Source organism: Aulonocara stuartgranti (assembly GCF_965226115.1).
Source record: "Aulonocara stuartgranti genome assembly, chromosome: 10".
Taxonomy (NCBI): domain Eukaryota; kingdom Metazoa; phylum Chordata; class Actinopteri; order Cichliformes; family Cichlidae; genus Aulonocara; species Aulonocara stuartgranti.
The window spans coordinates 24,064,315-24,085,307 of NC_138946.1; the positions used below are offsets into that span (position 1 = coordinate 24,064,315).

Sequence of the window (20,993 nt, forward strand, 5' to 3'; positions counted from 1 at the left end):
GGAAAGGCTTTACTGTTTATAAATCTTGGTCATCAGCAAGATTGTGTGTCTCTTACGTCTGTTGCCTTTGCAGCTGTATGTTTGTCGATGTATTGCGATGCTGTCGTTGCACTCCTTAAACAGCTGAAACACTGTCATAGAGTCGTTATTGTCTCATCTGCCACTTTTGTCCCACTCACTGTTACAAACACTGAATAACACTGGATCGATATGTCTCATGACTCAATTTACATTGCTAGATTACTGTTATTAATTGCTTTTTTGTACATGAGATGACTATGCTATGCTATTCTACCTCGAATCAGAGAAGAGTTGCTGTGCTAAGATGGCTATAGTATAAATGCAGATGAATAAGAGTAAACATCACTGGAAAGAGGAATAAGGTGCTTCCTGCACACTAAAAAACACAACAAAACTAAAGTTTTTTTCTTTTTTCTTTTTTTTGAGGAAAAACAATATTGTGCCAAAGAAAGTAGAATTAAAGATAAGGTTTGAGAGCACAAAATACTGCAACTACTTTCTAGTCTCATCATTTTTCTTTTGACCTTGATTTTATATTTGGCACAATGATTTTCAGCGGTAACATTTTGGCATGTTTGAGCTGAACGCTCTTTGGAAAGCATGAACCTAGCATATAGCGTAAAATATGCCCTCTGGACACACCTATTTTGAATGCACAACACAAGCATTGACCCTTAAAGTCAAACTTATTTAAGTCAACCCTGGATAATTCCTTGCTTTTTTCTCATTTCATTTTATTTTCGTTTTACCAATGTCTGATTTGACTTTGCATTTGGCAGAGACTGGCATCAGGCAAATCTTTATCCTCTGTCCTGGTTAAAGGTGTCTGTGCAGACTCCAGCTCATGCCAGGTTCGTTAAACCTCTTACACTGCTAACCCATTTCCTGCAACACGATCAGAGTAACGGTTTGATGTCAGAGTTTCCATATGCAAAACAATCCTGCTTTTAGTACATTGTCAAAGTCAAAGAATACAGACATAATTTTTCATTTTCCAGTCCCCAAGTGTTTGGAGATTCACAGTGAGTTGAGCGACTGGATTATTAAGAGCAGCGTGGGGAAAATCCAGCCCTTCAGAAATATTGTTAAATTGTATAATGGGTCAAAGGCAACACAAACACCTGCGTTTCAGTCCTTCAAGATTTCATCCGGTTGTCCGACGGCAGTATCGGGTGTACAATGATACAATCGAAAAGAGGCTTTTTCGAAAAAATTCACATTCACTCAAATTGTTCTTCGTGCTTAGTCCAAGGTTAGACTTCCAAAGCCCAAAGCCAGAAAGGTCAGAATACATGGAGAAAGTAAAGGTTTGTGTCTCCGTTTGTTCTCCAATTTTTCTTTTACAGTTATTTTATTTCTTCATCTCTCCTGTTTGTTAGAAGCTCACCAAGGCGTAGACCATACTACAAGAAATAGTGTAGGATGATAAATTAAAATTAATTTTACAAATTTATGAATCGTAACACACGTCTAAGGATTCCTTGAAGTGTCATTATGAAATGAGAAACATTGTAAATCTCCCACTTACCTGTAGAGATAATAGAAAAATGAGAGAAGATAAAAGCCCAGCTTACACCAGGACTCTTTCTGACAGTAGTTGAGAATGTCGGCGTTCATCACGCTGACAGGATCATACATGACCTCTGAGCCATCAGCGGGCCGATGAAAAAACCTGAAAAAAGCAGGAGGTTTGGCTCACTCACCCATCAGACCAACACAAACTAGTTACACATCTGCTGTGGGACCATACCTCCACAGATGGTAGAAGAGCAGCGGGATATTTAGGCCAAGTGTGACCCACTCTCCAGCACACATGAACATCAGGCAGAAGAGACCGTGGATGGAGTACTCTGGTACCACCAACTAATAAGAAATATAAGAAGGACGGAAACTGAAATGATTAAGTGATAACACTCCAACAACTCTTTAGAAAACACTGATGTGATAGAATTACAGTGTACAAGACCACACTGCAGGGCAAACACTTTCACACGGAAGGTGTTGCTGTTAGTCAGGGCTAGCTGCTGTTACGGGTGCAAATATATGTTCACTTGCATGTGGACTCTTTTTTATACATTAGTAGAAGGTGATGTAAGTTGCTGACCTTTTTTTCTTGTGATGTAAAGTCTAGCGTTTGGTTGTTAAAATACTATTTGGGAAAATCTGAGATGGGGTTAAGACTCAAGATGGCAACAGGATAGCAACAAAGATGATAAAACTACATTTACTGTGAAAGGACAAAAACTTTTGGGGGGCAACTTGAGGGCAGCAGAAACAAGCTCTGAACACTTACTTATCAACATTTTAGTGTTTCATGCTGGGCAGGGAGTGTGTTACCACTTTTCAGAACTTTTCTCTGAAAATAGCTGCCTGTAGCAGCCAAAAGCAGTGCAATGAGAGCACTGAGAATGAACCGACGCTGTAATGTCTAGGCTAAATGAGGCCAGCTTGCAAGCACCAGAAAGTTCCTTAAGTGGCCACTTGAAAGTTGTTCTACAAGTCAGTGAGTAACCATATAATCCTACGTTAAAGAGCTTTCTTGTTCCAAAAAAGAGTTTTGGTTGCTATAACTAATATACCCCTACAAAATGACTACAGGAGGTGAATTTTTCTTTATTTGGCTTTTCACCTTAAATCTTTTAAGCTTTCACCTGCGCTAATTCAGATGTCAGACTCGGGCTTCAGTGTGCGGGAACATTTTAATAGAACTGTTTTACAGATAATGCTGTGGCTTTGTACTTCAGTTTTGGTGAGTGAAATTCTAGTATTTCATATTTGTTAGAAGGTTTGTGTATCTGTGTTTCTCATTTTAACTCATACAGTCTGTGGATGTGCCTTGCTAACCGTGCTAACAAGCTAGCATGGTTAGCCCCACCAGTAACCCCTAGTAGGCTTCTTGGTAGTGATGTGCGATACCACTGATTTCCTTTCCGATCCGATACAAAGTAATATTCAGGGTGGTATCGACGATACTGATCCGATACCGATACTTTGTACAAAAACTTATTTTATTTATTGTAGCTCAAATTATAGCGTCATAATGATTACAGGACATCAGAGTACTTGTTTCCAACAATGCTTAGTTTTAATATTACTCTTATTTCTCTTTCTGGGTCGCAAAAAAACTTTTAACATATTTTCAGGTGAGAATGTAGCTGTGTAAACTTCAAATATCTGAGCCCATCGACACATTGTTTTCAAACCCCTGCGGTCTTTCGCTACTCGGGTTAAACATGATATATAAGTCACTTAGATAACTTAAAAATGTTATTGTTTGGCTTTTTCAGTGTTTTATTTGTTTGTGAGTAAATCAGTTTGGCTGAGATTAAAGTTATTAGATTAGATTAAATAAAATGTAACTTTATTAATCCCTCAGGAGGGTTCCTCGGGGTTTTCACACAGCTGAATAAACGTCAAACAGAAAACTGATTAAACAGAAGTGTGAGACGGTCGAGAGTTTACGCCAGTGCCCGGTTATATTTTAGATAGCAAGGAGCAGACGGCAGTTTCACTCCACCGAGGGAGCTCGTGCCGTACTACCTGGCTTTCTTTAGACCGCGAAGGCCGGGCCCTCAGGTGGAAGCAGCCTCTGAATTTGGACACCCCCACTGTTTCCGGACATTTAACGTATTTTATCCGATAAATAAACACTGTAAAATGTATTTATTCCCCCAATAGCCTTTGTCTCCCTAGTGTGGCCACAACACCTCACGTTTTTGCCACATGTATCGCAAACCACGTCTCAGTTTTTGTGGAGGTAAAATAGGTTCGCACATGACTCCAATTACGCTCAGCCATTGTTGTGAGTGCGCACGCCAAGGGGCTGCAAGACAGACAGCCTATTTCGCAAATGACTATGAAAGGCGGAAGAGGAAGTAGTTCCTTTGAGTGTAGACAATCCGAATGTTAGAGTTTCTTTCCACTGTGTTCCTGTTAATGATAAACTACAAATTTACCCTAAATTACTAAAATATCGATATTTTAATGTGAGAATCGATTCTAGAACATAAATGATTGGTATCGGAGGAATTGATATTTCAGGATCGATCCGCACATCACTACTTCTTGGTTGTGGGGTGACCTGCCTGCAGCATTCAGGGTAGTTTTGCCAGTGTCTTCTTTTAGTGTTTTACTGCTAAAGACCTGTTTCTTGCAAATTTTATTATAACATTTTTATCTTTAAGATTCTTAGCTTAACACCAAGTTTTGTTTTAACTTTTAATTATGTTCATTTCAATTTATTCTTTACACATTATCGCTTTTATAAAGTCTTGCATGGTCTATTTTAAGTGATTAATAGTTTAATTTTTATAAAAATCTATTGTTTGTTTATTCTGTTTTTGGGAAGTACTTTGTAGTGCTATACAAATGAACCTTATTTAATGTGAACTTAATGTAATAAGAACTATCACATCACATACACGTAGCAATTTGATCTCGATGCTAGTTCAAAAATATGGCTGCAAAATAACAACTTACATTTCTTTGACTGACATCATAACCCTTAGCTGGCTCCATCAATCATTACAATCTGTTTCAATATTATTTGAATATTTTTAGTGGAACCAATTTCAGCAGTGATTGGTTGGAGCAAATATCACTAATACATATGTAGTCTAATTACCACGCTAGATTAAACCTGTGTAGCAGTTAAGGGTAATTGAAATTATATTTCCACTGCAGCAATAAGAGTTCCTTTTCAATAACATGGTGGTATTGTAATTATGCATCAGTGGCATTTTATTTTCTTGCACTGAGCAGCTATATAAAGAAAAACGTAAAAAAAACCCGAGAAAATGGTAACAATTTGAACCCAGGGCAAACCTTCTCAGAAAATGCTCTTTACTACATTAGCATATAGACCCTAATACTACAATTAGTAGTAGTAGTAGTATTAAATTAAACTCTTGTAATTTTATATATTTTTATTTATTTATCCATTAACTTTGAATCAAAAAAACCCAATGGCACTGGCCATCTTCAAGCACAAGCATGTTTAAAATGGCCTCCACAGTGTGTGATCTTTCACGGACACAAAGTTCTTTTTCTGAAAGCCTTGAAATAAAAAGCTGACAACATCTGGGCTGTATCAGTGCTCTCCATCACTGTGTGCCTGTAAAGAGGTAATGGCGTGTTGTGGGGACGGGCTACATGTGAAATGAATCAGTGTGTGTCATGGTCCTCACAATGAAAAAAGACAAACGGTCATGGCTCTGTGAAGCCCCTCTGCTTTAGTCATCCACCACCAGCAGATGAAAAACAGCTATTACTCACCCTGCGAAGCAGGTTGCAGATCCTTTCAATGTTGAGAATCCTTTCTCTCTGTGGAGAGGATATAAAGAAAGTCCGGTCAACAATATTACTGTCAATGCCTAACAGAAATAGCTGTCTCATAGCAGAAACAATAGACGATCATAGACTGGAGTGAATATTTATTATTATTATTTTGGAGGATTTTTTAAACTGGACAGATATTAAATATAGTGATAAAATCTAAAAACTGGACCTGATGGCTAGTTTTATGTTAGCATTCCTGCTTAAATATCAGTATTATGGGTATAGTGATACTGTAATATGCAGCTGTATATTACATTAGATCACCAGGCCAACAATAGTACCATGGAAAAATACACTTACCAACTGATAGTAATTAATTAACTACCTTCTTTTTTAAAAAACTAAAACTCCCGAGTTTGTTTTCATCATACGTCTAAAATACATATTTTTACACTTTGGTGCAGTTTTATCATAGATCTGTTTTTTAAATTTTTATTTAAGTTAGTTTCCAGAGTGAGTTTGCTCATTTCACTTTAGTTTCTATTGTTTAATAATTTTAAGTTTAATACAGTTTTTCGGTTCTTTTTTTTAGCCGCAGCTTTTTGTTGTTATACATGTGGTGTCTGTCAGAAGTTCAACACAATACGATACAAAACAGTATTACAATATTAAAATACACAGACCCACACACACAGTTGCGTAGACATCCCTGTTCTAATAAACACACACACGCAAGTACTTCTTCATTCTGGTATTGTTGGTTAATTTGACCAAAATGATACATTCATATGGATTTTTTTAGTGTATTTTAGTTTTATTTATTTATTTATTTTTGTTTTTTAGGCCAGTCTTTTATTTTTATTTATAATAACCTTGGTTTGGTGCAGACAGGACTTTTCATTTGGCTGTGGACTATAAGGCCATAACCATGATCTGGGCACATACAACAGGTACAACTTTTGCATGAAATATGAGTTAAATATAGGTTTTATTAATGACACTAGTGACAGTCCTGATCTAGAGCCTTAATGAATGTCATTAATCATACCTGTGCCCACCTATGGCAGAAATCAGACTTGTTCTTTTTTATGAAATTTGAGAAACACAAACTGTATATTATACTTGAATAAATTCATTTTCAGTTAATAATAATAATAAAATACTTACAATGGTGTTGATTTGTTTTTCATTTATGTGGCTGAAACCTATTTGAGAAGTAAATCTCATATTGCAGGGAAAAAACCCTGTGCGCACATCTCCCACCTTATCTTGTAAAGCTATCAGCTCAGAGTCTCTGAGCCATTATAGAAAGCTCAATTATCAGTTTTAAAATTAAAGCCATCCGTCTTTGAGTACATGAGCCTGACATCAGATATTCGGCTCATGCAGATGTTTTCTTTGGTTGTCCATTGATTAGTCAGCAAGGCAAATTAGATGTTTTGCTCTACTTCATTTGCCCCGTTTATCCGTTTCCATCAACAGAAAGTTATTGCTTTATTGTGTAACCATAATGTCTATAGTCAGATAATTATCACAGGGCTGTTAATTTGCTTGGCTTCATTTATTTTGTTAAATATAATACATCAAGTGGATAAGCATGTCTAGTCATTCTGACATATTGAGGCATCTATCTTGGCTACCAACCGGTGATATCGGCTTAGTGTAGCTGGAGCAACATCCAGCTTTTATGAGTCTGTGGACATAAATTAAAACTGGTGACCTGAAAGGGAAAAGTGGATTTTGCCCTGAATTAGACACAGGCACTCTACCTTCACTGTTGTTAGTATGCTCAGTGTAATTTCCTGCCTTCTTTCTTTCTTTCGTTCTTTCTTTCTAGTCCTTCCTCCACAGTGCTGTTATTTAAGGAGCGAAAGTGCCAGCCTAGCTTCTGTGCATCATATGGTTTATTGTTGTCGGTGTAAATCATTGCGCTGCTCAGATTTTACAGCTCGTAGCCTCCCCGAGGTGGCCCTATTTGTGTCAGGTCATCCAATTTGCTCTGAATATTTAATAGTTCCAATAAAGAAACATGACTGAGGATGTTAATCAAAGGCAGCGGAGACATTTCACAATATACACAATATACAGAAGAGATAAAGGAGCAACAATTACAGGGCAAAGAGTGCTGTAGTTAGATTGGTAATCTAATTAAGCCGTTATTATCAGAGACGCAAATGAGTGATCTCCCTGACAATCTGCCTCATAACTTTTCTAGAGCTACTGGCATAAAAGGAGGCCTGAAAAGGAATAAATTTTACCACTATGATGTGTTTAATTTTGTTGTTTTAACGGGGGAAGTAGCCATAGAAGGGCTCTTTATGGATGGGGTGGTTCTCCCTCTGAGTGTTACTGTGATTAAAGGCTTTACGCAGAAACCTGATTCAAAAACAGATGTCTAGCTTCTTCCGCTCTGTCTTTCTATCATTTCTTTCTCTCTCTTCCCGACAAATATTGACTGCTTTTGTCCTTTTTTGTACACAACCGCACTCTAGTGAACATGTGTTGCTCTCAGCTAACCACAAATATAATTGCTGTTTATCTTCCATGGCTGTTGCCTTCGCTTGTCTTCTGTTTGTGCAGCTTATTGATTTTGGGGAGAGACCGGCAGTGTCGCGTCCTGCCAGATCCAGTTATTTCTGAACACATTTGAAACGGTGACATCAGACAGCGTGTTTAGGTTGTCACCAGTCCTACAGAGTGGCCTCAATACTTATCTCACTGCTGTGAAACCAGAAAAGTTCTAATGGGGATTGTTTGTCAGACAGCTCTCCATCGTTGTCCCGAGGAAAGTAAAAGATCCACTGTGGCTTTTGTGCTCCATTGTATTTGACTGCATTATAATTTACAGGTGTTGCAGTTATTGTGTCCACCCCCTTGTAGCTGGCATTCCTTCACACTCCTACAGTCTGCTTTCACAGTTTCCTCTCCCACTCCTCATCACTCTCACTTTGCAGTTCAGATGCAGGTTCACATGATTGCTAGAACATTAGCTATCCTGTGAAAACGATAATCACAGCTGCTGTTAACTTGCTAAGCGAATAATAGCTCGAACTACTGACTCATGATAATGTTATTTCATCTTCAGAAGAAAACTTATACATACTGTAAGCAAACAGCTCTGCAACATGAGAGGATAAATAGTTGTGCTAACTTTCAATCAGCAATTATTTATCTGTCACTTTGGATCGAGTGAATGCGTTTGTTCTCGTTACGGTAAGGTGAAAACTCCAAATTGCACTCCTATTGTGGCGACACTACAGTATCTCATTGTCTAAAAAGCAACTTCATTTGCATGAATCTCTGTAACTGATTAAGCCAACGAGCCGTGGTCTTTGTAGGAGGCTGATTGCTTCAATCTGCATACAAATGAGCATTCAGGGAAACACTGCCTGGGTGTTACTGTAGCAATCACCTGGAAGCTTGGATTAGTGTTTTCAAAGTAGGGCAAATATTTGATTTAGAAATATTAATGAATAAGGCTAAATGTAGCCGAATTAAATATATGAAAGCTTTCGCTCCAAAAACCCCAAACTCTCATTTACATAACATGATGATTTCATTTTTTTTGGTGATTGCAGGCTTGGAAAAAAGCGTTTGCTGTGTTTATTTATGAAATGAACGTGAAACTTTGTGAACTGTGCTCGGAAAATATGCAGCATAGGCAATATTTGGGGGGCAAAACCTTAAATGTATAGTCTCCTTGAAAGTACAAAGAAGGGATTTCTCTGTGTGCACATGAAGGTTTGATCATTCTTGCAAGAAGTGAAACAGCAGGGTTCTTACCGCTCTGGTGGGATTGCTCTGATCGATGGGGTTTTTGAAGTCTGTGCGAAGCTCATCAAACGCAATGATCTGAAAAAAATAATAAAATAAAATAATAATATTGGACACGTGAGCTTGTTTTTGTTTCACCACCACTACGCTGCAACTGTAATGCAAATGTAGCTGTTGTCTTCTCGCCACTCGTAAATTTGGTTCGGCTGAGTCGGCTGAACACTGTTGCGATCCCTACATCCACAGCTGCAGCTGCTTTCAGATCACTTTGAGTACATATGGTGAGTTAGTGGCATATGTAAATGCAGACATTTGCTATTGCCCTTTATGCTGTTAGGAAGGTCATGTTATGTTGACATCATGTGTGATTATGTAGTAGTGCTTGTGCTAAAGGATTTTTGATTGAAATTTGTCCCTGAATAAGAACAGCTTGGATGGTTAATTCACCCCATACAGCTTTGCATTATCCAATTCCTGTAAAAAAAAAACGATGAAAAGCTGCAGGAGTAGATAAATGCATTGCACTAAGAAATTACATAAGGGTTGATTCTTACGTTGAGACCAGTAATTAAGTTCACATTGGAAGATTAATATTAAGACACAAATGCCAGGAGTCGTCCAAGAAGTGCTTGAGAAATTTAAAATGCAAGAAGCTCTTTGACTGAGCATTTTTTAGCTGGGTTGATATTTAAGAGCATTGCGGTACATTTCTGGTACATACACTGTCTTGAGTGTCTCTCTGCATATTGAAATATAATATACTGAGGGCACTTGTTCAGATACACCAATACACTCTAACTGCCTCCAGTGAGGCGAGTATAAGTGACAATTATTCTCACTAGCTCCCTGATTAATAGCTCTATAAAAACACGAATAATTCGGAGTGTAAAGGCCACCTGCTGTGCTTATCATCGGCTCAGGTTTTAAAGAGCTAAGCTTCCCTTTGACGGCTCATTGAAAAGCCATAACAAGCAGACATCATTTGCAGAAAAGTGAACATCAGCAGTGACTGATGGCACGAAGGGGAGAGCACCTTCCACATACTGTACGAGCCTATATGGCTCGCCCTCGTCTTCGTTCACAATTAGCTCTGTTGTAAACAGATGCAGTTTCCATGGCGACATGATGAGCCCCTCAGTGGGCACCATGGTTACTATACCAGTGAACCGAGGTTCTGATTGGTCGACGGCCACATACAGTTGGGGTGCTGTGCCCGTGGGTGGAAGCAGACTGGGGGAAGGGGTGAACAAAATCATAGGTTGATAAGCGTTTCGGTCACATGCTCGAGAGCCGAGCCAGACGCAGGCTTCTCGCTGTCTCTTTCACACACAGACACACTCACTGAGTCATATGTAGTCTCACCCACTTAGTCAATTGGTACGTTAGTCATTTCAAGTCCTATATTCATAATGATGCGTTTTTGTGCTTCGCCGTGTTCCTGCCTCCACGGAGGGAATGTTAAAGGTGAGAGATCAAAGCTGCGGTGTTTGTTGAGTCTGTGTAACAGGCAAACCGAGTGCACTGGTCTCCAGCGATAGCTGTGCAAATTCCACTGAAAATGCCTGCGGGCAGACAGATTCACAACAGTCTGGTGGTGAGATTTATGATCACTGTGTTTTGCTGACTGTCTGTACTCATTATCTGGAGTTTGCTGAAGCCCGAACGCCTTACGTGGAAATGTTTATCATCAGTTCTCTGGGATCATAAGTTGCTTTTATGTGGAGGGATGAAGCCAGCAGGAATCTGTGTTTTTTGTCAAAGTGTCATCGGGTGGCTCTTAGGAGATCATTTGAAGTGTCTGATAAGTACAATTACACCTTTAATGCATATCATTATCTCTAGAGGGGCTGAAGTGTGTATGTTATGTTGCCAGCAGCTCTGTACACCTGTGTGTAGGCGGCCGCGCTAGTCTGCCTGTGTGGGATGCTACAGTGAGGATGCTGCAGGCCCTACGTGTGTCAGTCTTAGTTCTGGTGTGTTCACCGTGCCACTCACCTGCCATATGACAAAGAAGATGAGAGCTGCACACAGTACCAAGGTGAGCATGTAGCAGAAGGCCGCAAAGGTGAACGCCATGGCTGCACCAGCCAGCCTGACAAGGACACGGGTGAAGGGAGAGAAAGGAAACTGGTTCCCTGCTCTCTGCCTCTCTCTGGCTACTGGTCACTCCCCCTCCTCCTTTTACTGTGGTAGAGGCTATTGTTGGTTTCCCCCTTTGATGCAAGCTGAGTCTATATTGTCCAGGTGGGTAAAGCACTCAGTTTTAGAAACAATCAATAATCAGCTGACGTCGCAGCTCCACTGCTTACTTGCTTTCTGTCTTTGTCTCTTCTTGTAAATCTGACAGCAGGACAGCTCCTTCCTTGCTTTGATCTAGGAAGCACTTGTGTGTCTGTTCACAGCCACAGTAGTCTGCCGCTGGCCCAGTGCTCCTCTTTTCAGTCTCTGACAGGGAAAATGTCTGTCTCCTCCTTGTCCTTCCTGCAGTTTCTCTTTAGAGAAAGCCTACACATCATGGTTTTTTTTTTCTTTTTTGTTTTTACTGACGAACCACCAAGAGTCTGACTGACACGCCGACAACAGAAGCACAGGTTACTAGTCGATACTAAGAGCAGTAAAAACAGCGAGAATTATTGTCCCAGTCGGTTATGGCTTTTTGTAGTTTTTGTAGTTTGTTGTATGGCTTTCTGTTCATCTGTTGCTTCGGGATCCAGAACAATTAATGACGCATATATTTCCATATCATAGTTAACAGGTTTACATCTGTGAGTTATTATTTACAGAGTCTTTACTTATAATGATGGCTAAACTGCTGAGTAATTATTTACATCCTAGCTGAGATTCAAGGTATTGCTTTGCATGTTACACAGTTATATTCTGACAAAGCAAATCACAACTTGCCACTGCTGATTTCACAAAGTGAGAAGGGTGAATCACTGAGGCAGCAGATATTCTAATTGAATCGAAAGATTAGTTAGCACTTCAAGAGGGCTTAAAGATGCGACATCACGATACATTATTGATAGTTTCAGTTAGCATGGATCGACATCTTGACTGACCTTAATATCGAGTAGCGAATACCTGTGCCTGGTAGGAGACGTGTCTGCATCTGAACAGTCCACTCTTTCCTCTTCTCTGTCAATTTGGGTCGACACCATGTCAGAACTGTCTGCTCTGCATGTTTGTCTCAAGCGCATCCCTCAGTTATCTCCAAAAAACAAAAAGAAAGACGTGAAGCCTTGTCTCTGCTGATGTGCAGGTTAAATAGTTAAATTCTAGCAGGGAAATATTTACACAGAAGCCTGCAGAGTGTCTACATGTTGAAACCCATTCGTGCTGATTTAAAAGAAAAATAAAGCGCTTCTGTTCTTAAGTAAAAAAAAAATCTCCACAGCCCTCAGGAGTCATAAGTTAGTCCACCTTACTATCATCTCTCCTGCTCCTCGTGTACCCTGCTTTCTTTTTCCTTTCTTTCTTTCTTCTTTAACTCCCCCTTCTTTTCATCCCTTTCAAAGATTTTGAAAACAGACCTGAATGTTCTTCCTGAGTCTACTGTCTCTGGCTGTCTCTTCCTCTATTTCTTAGACTGCGAGAGAAATATTTCCATCACGGTTGATGTTATAACGGTCAGCCAATAGCATCGCTCTGTCTCCCTCCCGCTCTTGTTTGCTCTCCCCTCTGCCTTTCTCTCTTCCTCTCTGTCTGTCAGACTCCCCCTCTCTTGCATTTATACATTTCCATAATCCCTTGTTCCCGTGAGACTGATGAGGGGGCAGGGAAGGCTGCAAATGTCTGGTGTGCCCCCCCCTTCCTTATTAGCCCCTTTCGCCCACGCTTTCAGTCATCTGTCATGCCATAAAATATAGCTCTGTCTGTTACAGGGTGTTGTTCTCAGTCATTTGTCATTTCCTTCAATTCTCTCAGTGCATTCATTAAATACCTCAATCTCACTTTTTGATTATTCTCTCACTCTATTAATGAACAGAATCCACTAGTGCCACCTAATGTAAGTGTTGATACTCGTATTATTTGTGTGGCCAATGTAGGCTTATTCAGAAAAGTAATTCCTCTGTTAGAGGGATCTATGCCATGGCCCAACCTTTTTTAGCTGCCCCACATTAACAGTGTTGGTATTTATCTTTTATGTTTCTGTGATGGTTACTCCTCCAGTCAGCGTAGGCTCTTTCATCAATATGATATTTTTAATGCTTGTATATAACTATTCTATCCATGAATGTTCAAATTCACTATTTTATTAAAGAACAATTTAATAAAAAACTAGAAAGGCACATTATTTTTGATTAAGAGGCCAAATTAAAGATCATACCTGCTATCCATGATTAGTATCGGACTTATCCGAGGTGTCCAGTGTGCCAGCTCAAATTCTGGTATAAAAATTTTGATATTTGTTTATTGTTTGCCTAATAAATAACAATGGATAGATTTCAATGTTTGTGTTTTCGTGTGTTTATGGCAATTGGTCTATTAAAGGATTAAGTTCAATTCAATTCAATTTTATTTATACAATGACAAATCATGACAACAGTCGCCTCAAATCACTTTATATTGTAAGGTAGACCCTACAATAATACAGAGAAATACACAACAATCATACGACCACCTATGAGCAAGCACTTTGGCGACGGTGGGAAGGAAAAACTCCCTTTTAACAGGAAGAAACCTCCAGCAGAACCAGGCTCAGGGAGGAGGGGCCATCTGCTGCGACCAGTTGGGGTGAGAGAAGGAAGACAGGATAAAAGACATGCTGTGGAAGAGAGGCAAAGATTAATAAATAGTATGACTAAGTTAAGTTAAGCACTGTATAAACAATATCTCTCTATATACTGTAGATATACTCTGTAGAAATACTTTCTATATACAGTATATTTTGCCAGACCGAGAAGCTTGATTGAGTCCACTGGCAGCGTTCTTTGCACAATTGCATCCAATGCTTTGCACTGCTGACGTAAGACTTGAATGAATGGAGCTGCTCAGGCATGCATCTCCATTCCATGAAGCTCTCTGTGCACTGTTCTTGAACTAATCTGAAGGCCACAAGAAGGTTGATGGTCTGTACCGACTGACCCTACAGAAAGTTTGTGACCTCATCATCCACTGACTCCACTCTGGGATTTTACATTGGCTACCACTTCATGGCTGAGTTGCTGTCATTCCCAATCACTTCCAATTAGATTTTTGACTGTGGAATATTTCGTAGTGAGGAAAGTTCATGACTGGACCTGTTGCACAGGTGGCGTCCTACCACGGTACCATGCTGACATTCACTGAGCTCCTGAGAGCGACCCATTCTTTAATAAATGTTTTTCGAAGTAGTCTGCATGCCTACGTGCTTGAGTTCATACACCTGTGGCCATGGGAGGGATTGGAACACCTGAATTCAGGGATTTGGATGGGTGAGGGAATAATTTTGGCAATATAATGTATTTAGCACCTTTCTACTCTGTTGAACACTTAAAGTACTTTCTACTACAAGTCACATTCACGCATTCAATTCATACAGCCTAACATTCATACACTCTCACAGGTGCTTGGGGGTAACTTGAAGTTCAGTAGCTCAAGGAGTCAGGGATTGATCCACTAACATTCATTCATAAAACCTGAGCCACAGCCTCCCCAAACGAGTGCTTAATGTGAGTTGCTGTCACCTTCCTATCAGCCTGAAGCAATCTGGTTGTTCTTCTCTGACATCAGCGAGATATTTTCTCTTTTTCAGACCATCCTCTGTAAATCCTAGTTACAGTTGTGTGGAAAAATCTCAGTAGATCAGCAGTTTCTGAAATACTCAGACCCGCCCATCTGGCACCAACCGACATTAAAATTAAAAACACTCTTCTTCTTTTTTTTCTAAAGAAAAAAACCCCCAGAACAGAACAGACATTTTATCACAAAATGTATGTGCCACAACATTTTACAGTATACTGTAAATGTTCAGTCACACTGACAACTGAAATGGCAGAGTTTTCTTTTTTAACTATTCAAATCAACCAGTTTTCATTACTCAGACAAATCACATTTAATTTTATTGTTGTTATAATAGAGATTCTCTTATTACTGCAATAACCAGACGCGCTCTGTTTATTACTTTCCATGTTTCTGTACTGCAAGATATACAGCAGTGAGCAACATTGCTTTCATGCTGATATTATTGTTATGCTTCATTAATAATAAGTACAGCCTAAATATTAAGAGGTATTGTAAATGTCTGTTATTTCTGATCGTAAGGAAAGAATGAAGAAAAGTCATTACATAGATTTCAATCCTGCAACATTTCTGTTGTAACATTTTCTGTTAGAGAAAACACTCAGACTGATATTCTTGTTCATCTTCCATAAAACTATAGTTCCATTTGGCTGTGTAACTTTATCACATTGGGTGACACATTGATCAGTGCTTTGTGAGCATCTCCAGATCCGGTTAGCTCATAAAGACACTAACAGCTGCTTCTCAGCCCAATCTTAATTAAAAAAAAACAAACAAAAACAGATCTTTAAGAGCGTATTGCAATGACTGACACTGACACACCACAGATTCGCAAATTGGAGTTGGATGATGGTTTGTTTAAAAGGTTAGAGGTGTTTTGTTGTTGCTGTTTGTTTGTTGTTTGCCAGTCTGGGTAAGTGTGCTAGCCATCTGACAGCCGAGGAAAGCAGAGGTTGCTGGTCTATTTTGGGTTACTGTGTTGTCGGCAGTGGGGGTTCCCTGCAGTCTGATCAAACTGTGTCAAGATGTTATTTTTAATCAAAATTACTTTCTGTCCTTCAGCCTCCTTATCCCGATGTCATTTATTTTGGTAAACCAGGGAGCACAGTGAACAATCAATAAAAAAGTATCACAGATATCTCACACAGTTCGCTTGTTCAATTCACAATCAGCATCCTTTGAGTGTTTTTGTGTTGAAAGACTGATGGAGGTCACACTGGATATGAGCTCCAGTTAAATGCCACAGGTCCTAAAGGCTGCCAAATGAGGTTTTGGCTCCATCTTGAGCCAGTAGCTCAGAACTCATAGCATGAAATGAGTGTTTCTGGCCCAGAAACCATAGGACAAAGTCCAAAAAGGTTAGTCCTCTGGCCCTCAGAGTGAACATTTCCTGAGTTTCTCTGATTAAAATGACCTCACTTGATCTTAAGGCTGGTATTACATCTATATTTGCATGTATGTATAAATGCAGGAAAGCGTATTTAATGTACTGTGGGTGTACGTCTATGGTAAAAGGAAAACAAGCCCCATATTTTTTCACCTCACAGAACTCTAAGGCCACCACTTGGCTTTGGTGTCACCGACTAACCTGTGTCAAAATAAAGGTCAGATTTGAAGGGCTTGTCTTTTTTACCCTCTCTGCCTGTCTGTATGTATTGATGTTTTCGTGGGTTTTTATTTGACACGTTTTTCAAAAACAAGCTTGAACAGAATCCAAATCTTGCAGCACAAGCAAAATCATTTAAACCATGAAAGACTTGCTCTTATCTTATTAGTGGCTTTAGGCTTCCCACTAGTGGCAGTAATCAGTGACTGCAGCACCTCATGTATGTGCATGGTCCCAAAAGCATCACAAGAGTACCCACACACATGTGCAAAGGAATGAAAAAGAACAGATACATAACTATTTACGGTTTATCGCATGTGCCTTATTGGCATGATATTGATATTGAGCATCTAATAACAGATAGAAGGCGGACGAAAAGAGAAGGAATAACCAAAATGGATATTGGGGACAAAAGCTTTAGGTGCTTATTGAAAAACTATTTGAATGGAGGATGCTTTCAATGCCGTGATTTGTATTTTTTATTGTGAGTTAGACAAAACAAAAAACTAATTAGTATTTGGTGTGAGCACCCTTTGCTCATTAAAAATGCAAAAATTCTACACTTGCTCCCTTATTTGAGCTGCTCAGCAGGAAGGCTGGACCAAACTATCATGAAAATAAAAGTGAGAATCATTCAGGGACCTGGATTCATTCAGGATTTTGCCTGAAACTAAAAACTTTGCTGATTGTCATTAGCACATTGAGTCTAATTGTTTGATCAGGCTGCAGATTCCATGCCAGTAAATTTCATGTATTTATTTATTCATTTATTACACAGGTGTTGAACTCCAGGCCTCGAGGGCCACTGTCCTGCTTGTTTTCCAACTAACCTGCCCTTGTAACTTCTTATTGGCAAAGCACACCTGATCCAGGTAATCAGCAGCAGGTAGGGCAAGGATATCTCAAAAACAAGCAGGATACTGGCCCTCGAGGACTGGAGTTTGACACCCCTGATTTTTTAGCTCTACAGGACAGTAGTCTGTCAAATTGTTATATGTAAATCTAATATAATTCCAAATGGCAAGCAAATACAGAGGAAATAAATCAGCTATGCTTTAACGCACAAGGTTGAGCAGGAAAGCCACGTGCCACAGGGCATTGTACAGTTCATGCTGCCTGCTGTCGTTCCCTTCTTTTGTTTTTGCTTCACAGTCCTACCCAGCAACAAAATGCCCATTAATAAATCTTAAAAGAAAGAAAGAAATTAATTATATAAGTCAACCACATTTATGAGTATTATTTCCCCTCATTATGGTAATGTAAATGTAATGAACGCAGACACAAGAAGAATAGAACAGAATAGAATAGAACAGACTAGAATAGCCACTTTATTGTCAGTCAGAACTTACACCAGACAGTGCACATCAGTGCTTTTATTCACCATCAGACTCTACAATAAACATACATACAAGTATAAATATATCAAATGTCCAAATGTATAAAAAATGTGTTGTTGGTGGTGTTGTTTTCTTATTATCATATACTAACACTGTCATTCATTTAGCCTTCCTCAGACCATTTTAATGTTTTAACTCGGTGCATTAATACAAATGAGGACTGGCAGATTTTAAATTGTCCACAAGATGGCAACATATGAGAGGCAGAGTCAGCAACAGATGGTCGCATTAGGTGCCTAACAGCAGTATTGACTTAGGAATGACTCACTAAAGCAGAATTCGTAACCTGACTATATAAGTGCCCTGAGATGACTAATGATGTGGAGCTAAATAAAGAACCCTAAAGTGAATTCTGCAGTCCTGCAACTTTGTGTTTGCTGTACATTTGAGGAATCCATGCTTGGTAGTCTCAGGGAGAGAAAGCAACCTCGCTGAGAAATCAGAGAAAACAAATCAAGCAGTTCAGTCCGCCCCTGAATTTAGAGATGTGCATGCTTTATTAGCTCATTATCCCCGGTCACATGACCTCGGGGAGTATCATGGCACAAACTGGTCTCAGTTGTTTCAGCACAATGATGTCGAAGGTGTTTAGTGAGGTGATGTAAAAGAACATCCCGAGAGTACTAAAGAGTGAGGAAATCATCAGCTATTGATATGCCGTAAATCAAGACTCATGACCTTCTGACCTCTGGTCCCAAATAAAATGTCAGTTTTATTGATTGCTGTAAGCAGAAAAAACAATCAGAGTCAACTGCCAGGAAGTCGGAGAGTCGTACATACACTTTACAATCCTAACGCATATATTTGACCTTACCACAGCTAAGTGGTACATTTGTTGTTAGTTTGCAACACAAAACAGCTTCATGCTGCTGTCAGGAAGCTGTCTTGGGCATCAAAGCTGCCAGTGGAAAAGCTCAAGGAGGTTCTTGTATAGAAGACAACATAAAATCCTGACAAGACTCTGTGCAGCACAGTGATTAAAATGCATTTTTAACCCTTCATGCTGGACAAAAACGTGCATATGTAACAATATGATGGATTTGTAAGTCTCCGGGAAATGCTAAGCTGTTTTGTGTGTGTGTGTGTCAAATACAAGAAACTTTTTGTGGGGTTGGCTGTGATAGGTACAGTAAAAGCAACAGTGACAGTTGATGCGGATATTATCACATTTTTAATACACTCAATACAAGTTGAAAACAATTTACAAGTGTCTGCCAAAAAAATTAAATCGCTCAGCATGACCACCGTGATGAAAAACGTCTTTAACATCCATGGATACACAGGAGCAGCAACAGTTGCTATAGCAACTGAAACAAACCCTGGAAGGTTGCTTTTTAGTCTCTTTGCTATAATCAAATGTTTTGTGCCCTTTCGGTTGTTCTGATCATCCTGAGAGTGTTGATTTGAGAAGAAGTGTACAAAGATGATTTGGGAGATGTTGTTTAATGTGAAACACGTGTCTCATATTTCACAATCCAATTCTTTTTGTTTTAAACACCACTGTAATTACTAATCTGGAATAAAAGCCTGTCCTTCAAAGAATACACCCCATCCATCCGTCTGTCCATGCGTCCATTTATTTTCCTTATTGAAATCAGGATTACAGCAGGACAGAAGCATTTTCTAGCTGTCGTGGAGTGAGCAGCAGAGAACACCCTGGACAGATAACTAGTCCAAGATGTCATCACAGAGAAAACAATGCAAGCTTTATTGTCTTCTGTAGGGTTTGGAAGATTTTTGATATTTTGTGTCTTTCTTTGAGGGGATAAAGTTATGTCTCCATGTAAAACTAAGACAGATGCATTGACTTGTAAGCCACCTATTGCTATTCTTGTAATTACTTTGTGCTTTTATTGTCTCAGGAATCCCCTTCCCTTTACCTTTTCCATAGAGCACAACGAGCAAAGCAGCAGCCTTCAAAGCAGCAGCATATACTGACACAAGGATTCAAGTCAGTTCAATTGTATTTGTACAGCACCAAATCACAACAACTGTCGCCTCAAGGTGCTTTATATTGTAAGGTAGACCCTACAATAATACATTCAGAGAAAAAAAAACAACAATCATATGACCCCCTATCAGCAAGCACTTTGGCGACAGTGGGAAGGAAAAACTCCCTTTTAACAGGAAGAAACCTCCGGCAGAACCAGGCTCAGGGAGGGGCGGGGCCATAAGCTGCGGCCGGTTGGGTGAGAGAAGGAAGACAGGATGAAAGACATGCTGTGGAAGAGACCCAGAGAGCCAGGGATGTTGAGATGCCTCAAGATGTGAAAAAAGTGAAAAAACAATCATGGCAACAGTGGGAAAGAAAAACTCTCTTTTAACAGGAAGAAGCCTCCACCAGAACCAGGCTTAGGGAGAAGCAGCCATCTTTTGCTACCAGTTGGGGTTGAGGGGAGGAAGACAGGACAAAAGACACGCTGTGGAAAAGAACCAGAGATGAGTGACTCCTGATTAAATGCAGAGTGGTGTATAAACACATGGAGAGTGAAAAATGTGAGTGAAGAAGAAACACTTGGTGCATCATGGGAAGCCCCTTTCAGCCTGGCCCAATTCAGCGTAACTAAGAGAGCATTCAGGGTCACCTGATCCAACTATAACTATATGCTTTAGCAAACAGAAAAGTTTTAAGACGCACTTTAAAAGCAGAGAGGGCGTCTGTTTCTCAAATCCAAGCTCAGCACTGGAAATGAGAAACTCACAAATACATAAGCATCCAAGCACTCACCAGTAAAATGATAACTGCTACAAGGAGACCTTATGAATAAACACTTTTGCATTTTAACCATAATCATCTTGCAATAGTCCATGGCCACAGGGCACATGAGTGGAAATAACTCAAGATACTGTATCTGCTCTCTAAACCATAACTCCCTTCTACAATAACATGAATGTCTTTTGCATCATATCAGGAAACTGGGGTTTAAATGCTGCAACAGTTATTGGATGCTAAGATATAAGAAATCTTTTCCATGAGGATAATGATACACTACTGTTGAGAAGGGAATTGGAGAAGGGAGAGATATTACTTTATTACTCAGTGAGATTTTACTGTTTTTCCTTTAACTGTGTTTTTCTGTCTCGTATTTCCAACCAGTCTGACTATTAAGAAACACAGACTATTGTTATTATTCGGCTATCAATCACCTCTTTTACATTATTGGCCTGTCTGGGCCACCTATTTAAGTTGATTGGTG

At 39.5% G+C, this 20,993-nt stretch overlaps 1 protein-coding gene across 1 annotated transcript; it reads right to left on the reverse strand.

Moving 5' to 3' along the window:
- Window positions 1-1,376: 1,376 nt before the first annotated feature.
- cnih2 (cornichon family AMPA receptor auxiliary protein 2) lies at window positions 1,377-11,990 on the reverse strand. Its single transcript, XM_082549706.1, has 6 exons — window positions 11,068-11,990; window positions 9,082-9,150; window positions 5,296-5,343; window positions 1,772-1,884; window positions 1,550-1,693; window positions 1,377-1,424 (listed from the first exon to the last, which is right to left on the reverse strand). The coding sequence occupies exons 1-6, from the start codon at window positions 11,146-11,148 to the stop codon at window positions 1,397-1,399; spliced, it is 483 nt and encodes a 160-aa protein (XP_082405832.1). The 5' UTR covers window positions 11,149-11,990; the 3' UTR covers window positions 1,377-1,396.
- Window positions 11,991-20,993: the final 9,003 nt, after the last annotated feature.

Bases quoted from the DNA above. Each gene is read 5' to 3' on its own strand.
- cnih2 (XM_082549706.1), bottom strand. From the start codon at position 11,148: ATGGCGTTCACCTTTGCGGCCTTCTGCTACATGCTCACCTTGGTACTG. The intron at 5,344-9,081 runs GTAAGAACCCTG...TCCTCTCCACAG, and splicing joins AGAGCAATCCCACCAGAGCG to AGAGAAAGGATTCTCAACAT. The intron at 1,694-1,771 runs GTATGGTCCCAC...TGCTTTTTTCAG, and splicing joins CTCTTCTACCATCTGTGGAG to GTTTTTTCATCGGCCCGCTG.